Here is a 12,551-nt window from a genome sequence, read left to right on the forward strand (position 1 = left end):
GGTAAAATTCCAGAAACTTTCAAATTTAATCCTAACTCTTGGCCTTTTCTCAGCCTTGCCTGTACCTGTTAAGTAAATTTTTGGGTTTCTTATTCCTAATATCATTATTACAAACAATATCACCTTTTGTGCGCTTTTAAATCAGTGGTATCCAACGTTTTCCCATATAGGGACTATATTCAAAGTTAGATTTGTTTCGTGGGCTGCACTGTGTGATTCAAGAAAAATTAGTGTGTTACATTTTCCCTGTCTCGTTGCATGTTAAAGGAAGTTTCTGTTTTCGTGTTACCGTTTTTTATTTTCAGGCTACATATAAAAAATGCAATTCTCAACACTTTTATGCACAATAAATCTATGTCAGTGATTTATTTTTTAGATTTTATTAAAATTATAAAAATATAACTTTTGTTTTTTCAAAAAAAAAAAAAAAAAAATCTTACTTTTACTTTTAAATGCCCACTTTAGAAAATTTACAACCTGAAAAAGGATAACTGCTTTTCAGTATTAAGGTGAATAAATAAATATAATGATACACCTAAAATTGAAAATATATGCGAAAATTAGAATACACAATAACATTTACTGAACAAAACTTATATTTAATGAGATGATTGAGGCTGGATGTTTTTAGATAATTGTTCAAAATTTGATTGAAAATTTGTGACACCAATTCTCAATATGGAATGAAGATGCTCCTCTGTTATTCTGTTTCTTTTACATATTTATTTGATTCTATACATGAAAAAATTTGGTCACAAACATATGTTCATCCGAAAAAATTAGCCATTTTCATGGCATTTTCTTTTATTAGCAGAAAATCTTCAGATGGGAGGGCCTTGTATAATTCAAGTAGTTTATTTTCCCAGTCCATATACTTATTTTTGAACCATGTTTTGTCTTGAAGATCAATAATTTCAAGTTGCAAGCTGGGATTGTAGTTTTCAGCCATAGAAGTACAGTAGAGTGTCAGTTATCAGGAATAATTAATGTCAGACCTCTTCCGGATAGCAAAATTTTCCAGATAATTGAATGTAAGGTAAGATTAAGATTAAAAGAAAAAGACTTTAAATATCTTGAAAACAACAAATTTATTTAATTTAAAAAAATAATAATAATAACTTACTAGGGGGCTTTGCCCCTGCTCGCTTTGCTTGCCAACCCCGTGCATGCTTTTCTATGTAAAATGTAGAGGTATGACAGTGTAAGTCAAATCTTTTCTACATAAAAACACCTGTAATTGCCCCGCCCACTTGTACCATGCGACCTACGTCCCTCTTTCCCATTGAGTACCCCACCACATGGCATTCTCAAGGCCGAATAAATATCACTATCAGCTGACATTACAATGGAACATCAAATGATGCCGGGTGTGGTCATGTATAGACCAAGCACACTGCTTTTTGGTCATACTCAATGAAGAAATAGTCTTTCAGTCCACCTTTCATGAAAACACAACAGTCCAAATTGACTTTTCCCTTTTGGAACATTTTTAAGGATGATTTTTTAATTCAGTATAAAATTAATAATAATTCAGTAAAACGAACAAGTTATATCAAAATAGTAGAATTTCAAAATATGAAAAGATTGATATGTATATAACTCTATTTAGCATATATATGACTCCACTGAACTACATATAGATGTTTGATACAGTCGAGCCCGACGCTTTCATGCCTGTACACGCAGTGGCATAACTCTAAAATGCTGTTTTAATTCACTTTCTGTGCGGGCTGTATAAAAATTATTTGTGAGCTGTTACCGGCCTGCAGGTCATATAAAAATTATTCATGGGTCGTATTTGGCCCGCAGCCTTAGATTGGACACCACTGTCTTAAATGATAATTGTTCTATAACATTATTAAGTTTTGCCCCCTGGCCATGCCCCTACTCCACCTATCTTTTTTGTACAGTACATTTCCCTTTTCCCTGACAATAGGATTACAGATAATAGCATAGCTACTTTCTTTGGGATCAAATCTGTTGAGGATGTCACTGCAGTGTCTGATGCACAAATGCAGGCTCTGTCATCGAGCTGGGCATTTGAGTACAGTAAACCCCCGCTATTCGCGGTATCTGTATTCACGGTTTCGCGTATTCGCGATCGCCGATTTACTATAAAATGAAACCTAAAAAATGTGAATTTTAAAGCGCCGTGAATATTTTCCGCCATAAAAAAAACATGGGCGTGGCTAAAATTCTTTCCCGGTCAAAACAGCGCTCAGTGGGTGAGGGGAGAGGGGTGACAAAATCGCGAGCGTGAATGTTTCTCTCTAATCCTTGTTCAGTATGTGTTATGCGCTTGTTATGGAAGGTTTCATCGTTTGCTTTTAATTTATATGCTTATAAATTGAATAAATTTATCAATTTATAAATTGATATGCTTACAAAAGTGATAAATCTACCGTTTTGCAGTGTAAAACAGACTTTTTCGAGTGTGTTAACGGAAGAAAGTGACTTTATTGTGGACAAGTTCTTTCTAACCCGTACAAAAATATGGCTACGAATAACAAGAGAAATGTGAAAATATCAAATAAGGCGATGACATTAGCGAATAAAATCGAGTTATTAGATAAAATTTCTAATGGTGAAAGTGTCTCCTCAGTGGCAAAACATTATAAAATCAATGAGTCAACGGTACGATCAATCAAGAAATCGGAAGAAAAAATCCGCCATAGTGTCCGTGAAAACGCGCTAATTGCTTCAAAAATTTGCTCTGTAACTCGTGATGTTAAATTAGAAAAAATGGAAAAAGCTTTAAATCTGTGGATAGAAGACCGAACTCAAAATAAAATTCCGTTAAATTCGCTCATCATTCGTGAAAACGCAAAACTTATCAACGCTTTAGCGAAACTGGTGATAGCACTGGCGGGATAAGTTTTTTAGCTAGCAAAGACGCTGGTTTGAAAGATTTGTTTGAAATTTCTAATAAATATTACATTTAATATTAAATTGTTTCTTATTTTCATTTCGATGCCATCTGCTTGCATTTCACTATGTACTGTCTATGTATATAGTCATATTATGAAGGTACATATAATACATAGACAAAATTTTAGACTAGTTTTTCTTATATATTTCATACTTTGGAACGGAACCCCTTTATTACTATGGGAGCCATAACTCAGTATTCGCGTTTTCGGTATTCGCGGCATTTCTCAGGAACGTAACCCCCGCGAATAGCGGGGGTTTACTGTATATGATGTCCATAATGTTAATTGCTTCAAGGGTGCCAACCCTTTTCCTCACACTCATATACAGCCATCACAACTCTTAGTTTGCACTTAATCTCATCACACTCTGCATCAAAAAGACACAAAGGCATCTACTTTGGCATTATTGTTCTTAATATGGATTACCCCATATACATGTAACAAACATGTATCACACTTTATAAAGCTCTGATTCATACGAGAACTTCCTTTGGCAATTCTCTTGCAAATCATAGGGGAGAGCACACAGTTCTTTATTGAGTCAAAGCATTCCCACTACTTATGAACCCTTTTTTTTACTGCTCTTGTCTGAAGTATGATTTTAGTTTAACTTTCAATTAAATTGTCGCACTAAACTACAAGATAAGTAAGCATAGCAATAACACTAATCATGGGTTATATGAATACAATCTGCTTCATCCACGTTCCATATTTTCTTTTGATATTTCTTGATTTGCATATCTTTTCAATAATTCGAGACACAGAAAACTGATTATATCCAGTCCTATTGGAAGTACGGTAGACCCTCACTAATCTGGTTACAGTTAATCCGGATGCCGGATAATCTGGATCGAAATATGAAAAATTCTGTTCACAGTTGAGTACTGTACTTTGAAAGACACATGGGATTCAGGAAGTTAGACGAGTCATTTTAACTGTGCAAAGAGAGATGCAACATACATCACATTGTCTTGTGTGTTGTTCAGTCTTGTTGTTGGCTCTGAGTCAGATGGGTTATTGCTTATATCGCTTAATTTGGGTACTTTATGTGTATATATATGTACATAAGTTAATATATTTTATATATTATGGGTTTATATAATTGTTGGCTAAACTACAACCATTGCCTTGTATGTAGACTATCTCATCATTTTTTTGATAGTCATGCCTTTAACGCTAACAAATATTCCTGCAAAATGTAATAGTTGTCCTTTATTTTTTTACAATTGTGTATGGTTTGATTACAAACATTATAATGGTTCATTAAAGATTTAACGGATGCACGATTTTCATTTGAATAATTTCTAGTTTTTGGTCAATTGAAAACAACTTTTTTGCATATACCCATCATTTTGCTATTTCTAAACAAAAAAAAATATTTACTGTGAAAAAAATTTCAACACTCCTGACATAAATAAGGAAACAAAATTTGTCTTTTTGTAGGGCGACACTCTAAAACAAAATAAACATTTGTTCTCTTTCCACTGTTTATTTGAACGGCGGTGTGAAGACAGTGGGAGTTATGGGATAATAGGTACATTCATCTCCCAATTACTACTTATAACACTGCTTCTTATTGCTTATTGACTTGCAAAACATCTGTTTATACCCATTCCATTTATTATTTGAAATTTGATTTCCAGTGGATATTTCTTTTTATACTTTGGAGTCTTGAAGTGTCTTGATTAATTGAGAGTCTGCTGTACAACTTCTGAGTCTTAATTCGATGGATAAATATTTGTCTTTTTGTAGTTTTTAAATAAAGATTATAGTGATATATATAGTTATTTTCATCAGCACTAACTATATATCATTAAATTTTCTATTTATTTGTGTTGTAAGTTTTTAGTCTTTTAGGGATATCTTTTGCTGCATTAATCTGGATTATTGCTTAATCTGGTTGACCTCTTCCCCCAATTAATCTGGATTAGTAAGAATTTACTGTATATCAAATAGAAAAGCTCTCCCTATCAAGAAAATAATTACATTTTTCTTCCTTCAAGTTAACTGCTTTTGTGCCATACTGCTTCTGATTAGAAACTAATAGCATGTGCTAGCAGGTGAATGCTTTGAACACAATAGATATTGCAAAAATATGGATCTTACACAGTCTGCAAATGAGAAGCATATAGCATTATGAAATTATATGCTAACATTTTATTTTATTTTATTTTTTTATGAAAACCCCAAACATGAGAGGTATTAGAACCTATAGTACTTAGTACCGTGCTTGGGTTGGAAGTTGAGAAGACAAGAGAAGGTATTTGTTGACATTAGACTTGAACTTCTGTAGATTGTAATTTTCAGGAAATACATATGAAGGAAAGTTGTTCCAGAAAACGGCAGCTGAATGAATAAACAAGGAAGATGAAAAGTTGGTTCTGTGAGTTTGAAGTTGGACAGTAAATGGATGTTGGCTGGTGGCTGCAAGTGTTCAGACTATTTTGAGAGAGAGAGCAGAAATTATAGAAGCCAATTCAGAAGAACAGTGCCCATGGAAATATCTGTAGATAAGGCATGCAGCAGAAACAGTATGTCTATGAGAGACTCTGTTAGAGATGAGCGAGTGGAGAGACTCTGTTAGAGATGAGTCATTAATTAACCTAACTGCTCTCTTTTGAATGGAATCTAGACGCCTGAGAGAGGTTTTGGGGGCACTGCCCCAGTTGTGGGAACAATATTCCAAGGTAGCGTGATTTGCGATTTGAAAAGAGTGAAGAACTGTTTGGAAGAAAAATAATGCCAAGAGCGAAAGAGAAAACCAAGTTTTTTAGATGCAGAGGAAGCAATATTTGTAATATGCTTGTGCCAAGAGGGATTAGAAGTCAGGGTAATCCCCAAAAGAGATATATCATCTTGCTTAGAAATCGGTGTGTCACCAAAGATAAGCATAGGAGCAGAAGAATCCTTTTTGCGAGATATAAGACAAGACTGAGTTCTAAAAGGATCGAAATCAACCAAGTTGTCTTTGCCCCACTGGAGAATTACCTAGAGATTGGCATTTAACGAATTGGTAGCGGATAATCGAGAGTTTGAAGTTGATTGAGCAGGGCAAGATTTCTCAAAATGGAAAGTGGAGTGCAATGCACTATCATCGGCAAAACTACAGATAGGATTTCCAGTCAATTGAAGAAGGTCATTAATATACAAGAGGAAAAGAGTGGGGAAATGAACTGAACCTTGGGTGACACCAGCATTAGTGGAGAAGTTAGAAGACCGAGAGCTATCTACCGTCACCCTCAGTTAGCGATCAGAGAGAAAACTGGATAACCAATTACAAAAAACAGTTGGCAAACCATAAGATGGAAACTTGTTTAGAAGACCTTTATGCCAAACACGATTGAAAGCCTTTGATATGTCAACAGCAACTTCTTGTGTTTCACCGAACTTTTCCATTGAATTTGTCCATAAATGGGTAACATAAGCCAGAATATCACCAGTGGATTGACACTGACAGAATTCATACTGGCGATCGTTGATCAGATGGAAGGTTTCTAGGTAGTTTAAGAGTTGACAGTTAGTTTATTTCTCCATTACTTTAGAGTTAGTAGAAGTAATTGCGATGGGATGATAATTGGATGGGAGGGATTTGTCACCCTTTTTAGGAACTGGCTGGATATGAGCAAATTTCCAAGCAGGAGGAAAAACACCTTTGGAATAAGAACGTGAAAAAAGGCAGCAAGTTCAGGAGCACAGGTTTTGAGAACAAGTGCAGAAATACCATCAGGACCTGGAGCTTTCTTAGCATCAAGATTCGTCAAAATCCTTCTGACATCTTTTTGATGGAAGATCACAGGAGGCATTGAATGGAGCATGTTGGGAGGTGTTTTACCAAGATCATTAATACACGTGTTGGAAGAAAATTGGGATGCTAGCAGGTCAGCTTTATCCTTGCCGAAGCGACAACAGAACCATTTGGTTTTGACAAGAGGTGGGAGCATAGATGGGCAAAAGTTGTGGCTAATAGCTTTGGCAAGAGACCAGAATGCTTGGCTACCATTAGGGCAAGAAGCAAGTTTTCTTCTCTTAGTCTGTTCAAAATCTAGTTTGCACTAATTAATAACTGCTTTACAATTGTTGCAAGCTTTGGTGTAGGCAGAAAATGAAACTGAAGAATTGAAAACAAGCCAATTACGATATGCAACATTCTTCTCCTGAACCGCCTTAGCACATTTATTGGAAAACCAAGGTTTAGATAAAGGATGAGAATTTAAAGTGGAGTGTGGAATAAAGGATTCCATTCCTACAAAAATAATTTCACTGACACGATCTGAGCAAACATTGACATCAGAAGTTTTGAAACAGTAGTCTGACCAAGGAATAGAAGAAATGGAATTTCATGTCATCCCATTTTGCCTTCTTGTAATGCCAAACAACAGGAGGCTGGGAATAGCCATAAGATAAAGGCTCCATTGGAGAAGAGACAATCACCAAGTTGTGATCTGAGGTGCCTAAAGGACCACTCACTTCGACTGTGTACTTAGAAGGGTTGTTTGTGAGAAAGAGATCAAGTGCGTTGGCTGTATGGTTAGGGTTGTCCGGTATTCTTGTAGGTAAATGAACAATCTGTGCAAGGTCATTAGAAATTGCAAAATCCTCAGGATCTCGACCAGCTGGGTTGGTGTGAATAGAAAACAGAAGCCAGCTGGAGTTGTGCACATTAAAATCACCAAGGAAAATTATCTTACTTTTAGGAAAGTTGGACCGGAGAAAGTCAAGTTGCAAAGAGAGGAAGTCGAAGATCTCCAAGTGATTAGTGGAGTTGGGAGAACAGTAGAAACAACAGATGAATTTGACACAATGAAGTAAAGAGATTTTAAGCCAGAAAAGATCGAAAAGAGGAGATTCCAAATTATTAAGTCTCTGACTGGGAATATTGGGACGGACATATGCACAAAGTACCACCTTTGAGGCAAAAAGGAATCATACAACAAATAATTTGGACAACTGAGATGAGTAGTAGTTGAATTAACTAGGATTCTGTCAGGAAAAAGTACATTGGGTGTGGCAGACTGCAAGTTGAAATGGACATCGTTGAGATTAGAATTGAGACCACGTATAGTTGTGAAATGAATTAGCAAGTGTTTGGGAGGTTTAGATCTTTTCGCAGATAAGCTTGCTCTATTAGTTTGACAATTCATGGTGTATTGAATAGTAAGAAAAAGTGGGGGGGGGACATACTGTATGAAATTTTTGGATATGGCATACACATGGTAAGAATATACCCAGATCCTTGACCTAACGTGGCCTTGACAATGCTCCCCGCATACACACTCTCGGGATTCCCTCCAGTCATTATCTGGCAGAGTAGAGGTAGCAAGATTATACACTAGCTGGTCCAGAAGCCTCCTAAAGAGTTACCAATAGGTCCTGTCCCATGTACTAACTAGCAGCCGGCCTACGAACACTGTTTTAGAACTGTACCCTTGAAATCTAAGGAAGATTGGATCTTGCCATGATATCCATCATAATCTCAAAGTCATCAGTCATACTGCATGATGGAAGAGATGAAGAAGAAATTCCCCAACATTATAGAATGGTGAAATGACCTGCAGCGAACATAATTTCATGTGACCAGTATGATATTAATAAAATAAAGGGAGCGATGTAATTTTTGTGGCCATTCATCTTCCCGTAATATTACTCTCCAGTTTTGTATCTGCAGGGTGGTTCATAAGTAAGGAAACTATTTTGAATAGCTGCTGATGTAAATATCTATAAGTCATTTAAAAAATAGGTTTATAATCTTTTTTTTTGAATAATTAAACTGAAAAAATAATTACCCATACAATGAAGGAGAGGATTTGAAATTGTAAAGCAACATGTGAAATATGAAAATTCAGCAGAAGTTGCACTCCAGTTCAAGAAGTTTTTTGGACATAAACTACCCACAATAAAGATCATTACGTAAATTGTGAAAGAAGTAGGAGCAGTGTGCAATCTACTAAAAACCTGTAGACCTTGTATTTCAAAGACTTCTGCTCATTTGGAACTTGTAAAAGAGGACATTGAAAAAGTCCAAAAAAATCTCAAAGAATGCAAAGTTTGGAATTTAAAAAAAGCAAAGTTAGTGGGTGAAAATTTTTCAGGTCACTGGATTGGAGTAGGGCTCTGTTGAATGCCCTCCACACTCCCCGAATTTAACACCCAGTTATTACTTTTATGTGGATTTTTAAAGAAAGTATTTATTGAATAAGCACAGATCTCTGCTGGAGCTTCAGTAGTCAGTAGTTTAGAAAATTTGAGAAGAATTCTAAGGAATTGTACCTTACTGCATGTTCGTCTATGCCCAAAAGATTACAATTTTTGAAGACCAAAATGGTTATCATGTTGAACAGATGTAAATTTTTTTAATTTATTTATTTTTTTTACATGTTTATGTATGCCCTTTCTCTTGTGCTACTATTAATTAAAATATATATTCAAAATAATGTTATTTGCAATCAAACGTGTTTCCTTACTTATGGACCACCCTGTACAAATACATAAGAATAACCAGACATACCTAGTGAAATGCTTATTCATACTAGGCACATTCTTGCTTTTTCTTATTTATTTATTTATTTTTTTTAACTATTGAAAACTCCATAACCATTTTGTAAAATTAAAACAGCCATGCTGCATAACCATAGAGAAATCGACACGTTTATGTAAACATTTTTCATTGTTTTCAGGTCCTGAATCAATTCTGGAAGTACTGCTCACATATTATGAAGCACATTATATATTACTCAGACGTCGAATAAAGTATATGATATTAATTGGAATTAAATTTTTAAATTAGAAATTATATAAGTGAATAAATCACTTTGATAGCATTTGGTATTGTGATGTGGTGATTGATCTCAACAAGTGTATTATAAAGATTTAGTGGTAAGATCCAAGCAGATTGAAATGAGCAACTCATTAGTAATTGGCAGAATGGATCACTGCTCGGTGACAATCATTTTTCAACCCATCTGGTTCACCAAATCACCTGACCTTCCACTATCAATCATATATGTTTTACATGATGCTCAGAAATTGCAAGTAAAGAGTGCAAGAATTGTGTAGATGTGGACCTTGTCTTTTTATTAATAAAATTCTACTTCTATAATATATTATAGAAATGCAAGTGAATAAATCACTTTTATGACTTTTGTAGTGTAGTTTAGTAATGTGGCAGTAGATTTAAATAAGAGTTTCACACACACACACACACACACACACGCACGCACACCACAAAGAATTAAAAGCTTAGGAATATAAGCCAAAACACTACCCACTCCTTGTCAATAATTAGTAAAGGCTGTTTACCCTTCTGATTACAATTTATTAACAACCAGTGTGAAAGATGAATACAGTGATATGCCTTGAATGGTCACATTGCATTCAAACGTGTTTCCTTACTTATGGACCACCTTGTACAAATACATAAGAATAACCAGACATACGTAGTAAAATGTTTATTCATACTAGGCACATTCTTGCTTTTTCTTATGTGTTTTTTTTTTTTTTTTTTTTTTTTTACTATTGACAAAGTGGTCAGTAGCACAACATTCATGATGCAAGAAAGCAAGCTTATACAGCATCAGCCAAAAAAAGAAAAAAAGTGTAACCTTTTTATTCTTTCATCTGTCGTATATCCATCAGTGCATATTGAACATATGTACAGATGGATACCGTATGCTAATTTTGCAATATCTTTTATCAGATTGCTGGAATGTTTCTAATATTCCTGCTTTTCAGTCAAAGTGATTGGAAAGCTATTTTTATAAATATTTTAAGGAAAGTTATGACGACCGGTATGAAAGTAATGCCTCCTAATTTTTTTGATTTAAAATGTGGCACCGTAGATCATTTCGCATGTCACTGAGCAGTCTCTAGCCATACTGAGTGGCACTGTGGTCGGTCTTGTGAGTGTAGCACATTATAGTTCAAAATGGTGGATGTTACAAATATACGTATCAAGCAAAGAGTGATGATTGAATTTCTTACCAAGGAAGAAGTGATGCCTATCAATATCCATAAGCATCTCAAAAATGTTTATGGTGACAATGCTGTAGATTTCCCACATTTGAAGAGCGGGAAAAGTGACATTGTTGACAAGCCCCGGATCAACGTGCTGCATCACAACATGCAGTAGGTATAGTGAAACCTGCTGTGATAACAATCATAAAGGAACTGGGCTACAAAGCTTGTGCCCATTGGGTCCCAAAAATGCTGATACATAAGCACAAAGAAGCCTGGAAAGTCATCTGTGTAGAACTACGACAGTGAAGGAGAGGTTTTTCTTTCATTCATAGTCACAGTGACAAAACTTGGATACATCGTTATGATCTTGAAACGAAGAGACAGTCAGTGGAGTGGCGCCATCAAAATTCACCACTCAAGAAGTTCAAAAGACAGCCTTCTGTTGGTAAAGTCATAGTGACAGTGTTTTGGAACAAAGATGGAGCCTTGCTTGTGGACTTCTTGGAGTGTGGCACCACAATCAACTCAGATCGATATGTGGAAACGTTGAAAAGGTTGAAAGCCCGCATCCATAGAGTTCGACGAGACAAAAACCTTAACAAGATTCTCCATGAAAACACACGACCCCACACCAGTCTGCACACGATCGAGGCCATTGCAAAACTGGGGTGCATTGTTCTTCCTCACTCCTCACATAGCCCGGATCTTACACTTTCAGACTATCACTGCTTTGGCCCACTGAAGGATGCTCTCCGTGGAACCCATTTTGCAGACGACCAGCTCAAGCACAGTGTTTGCGAGCCCTCTGGAGCAAGAGTAAGGACTTTTACAGGATTGAAATACAGTGTCTGACTCAGATGGCAGAAGTGCATAGAAAATGGTGACTGTTGAAAAATAAGTGTGCTTATTAATGATTGAGGATTAATTGATATAAAAGGCATAGTGTAGGAATTAAATTTTCTGAGGAAAAAAATAGGCGGCATTACTTTCATACTGCTCCTCATTGAAGTAAGGAAAAAATAAAAATGAGTGTTGCAAATTTGCAGTAAAATAGAAATTAAATTGTTTTTGTTATTTGATAAAAAAAGATATTATAAAAAAAAAAAGTGGTGTTTAAAGAACTGTTACAGTTTTGCATTTGGTGTTTTTATTTTTGATTTTTCATAAGAATGTGTGTATTTTTTTTTTTTTTTTTTTTTGTTCTCTAACTATTGTCATTTTAACTATTTTTAGCTCTTTCTGAAGGCACATATTAATTTATCAGAGCTTGCAGATTTAATTATTAAAAAGAACTTTGTATCCGGTGTGATAAAGGTTGGTATATTCACATAACTGATTTGTAATGATAACTTAATTTTAGTTAATACAGGAAAAATATGAATTGGCAAAATTAGAATTGTGTGTCCTATATGTAATTTTCATTGTTGAAATATGTGTTCACTTGATGTAAATATGTGTTTACTGCTTATTTCTGTAAAATGGAAAACAATTTACTTTCCTTGCTTGCTTGCTGAAATCATACGTCTCTCATATTACAAATACATTCTGTAGACATTTGTCAGAATATTTGTTTTTACATACTGTTTATTTTTTCATTTTTTTTTTGGATAATTTACATATAAATCTACTTACTTATAACCATTGGAATCCTGTTTTTCTCTATGAAGT

At 35.0% G+C, this 12,551-nt stretch overlaps 1 protein-coding gene across 2 annotated transcripts in view; it reads left to right on the forward strand.

Annotated features, from left to right (window-relative positions):
- LOC150083302 (protein BCCIP homolog) overlaps nucleotides 1-12,551 on the forward strand; it is a 161,201-nt gene that overhangs the window by 55,227 nt on the left and 93,423 nt on the right. For both annotated transcript variants that reach the window (XM_090377162.1, XM_090377163.1), the window contains exon 4: nucleotides 12,117-12,197. In XM_090377162.1, coding sequence (XP_090233288.1) covers nucleotides 12,117-12,197 — 81 coding nt within the window. The remainder of the gene's footprint in view (nucleotides 1-12,116; nucleotides 12,198-12,551) is intronic.

Source organism: Mastigoproctus giganteus, chromosome 7 (assembly GCF_048544385.1).
Source record: "Mastigoproctus giganteus isolate SK-2022 chromosome 7, ASM4854438v1, whole genome shotgun sequence".
NCBI classification, from domain to species: Eukaryota; Metazoa; Arthropoda; class Arachnida; order Uropygi; family Thelyphonidae; genus Mastigoproctus; species Mastigoproctus giganteus.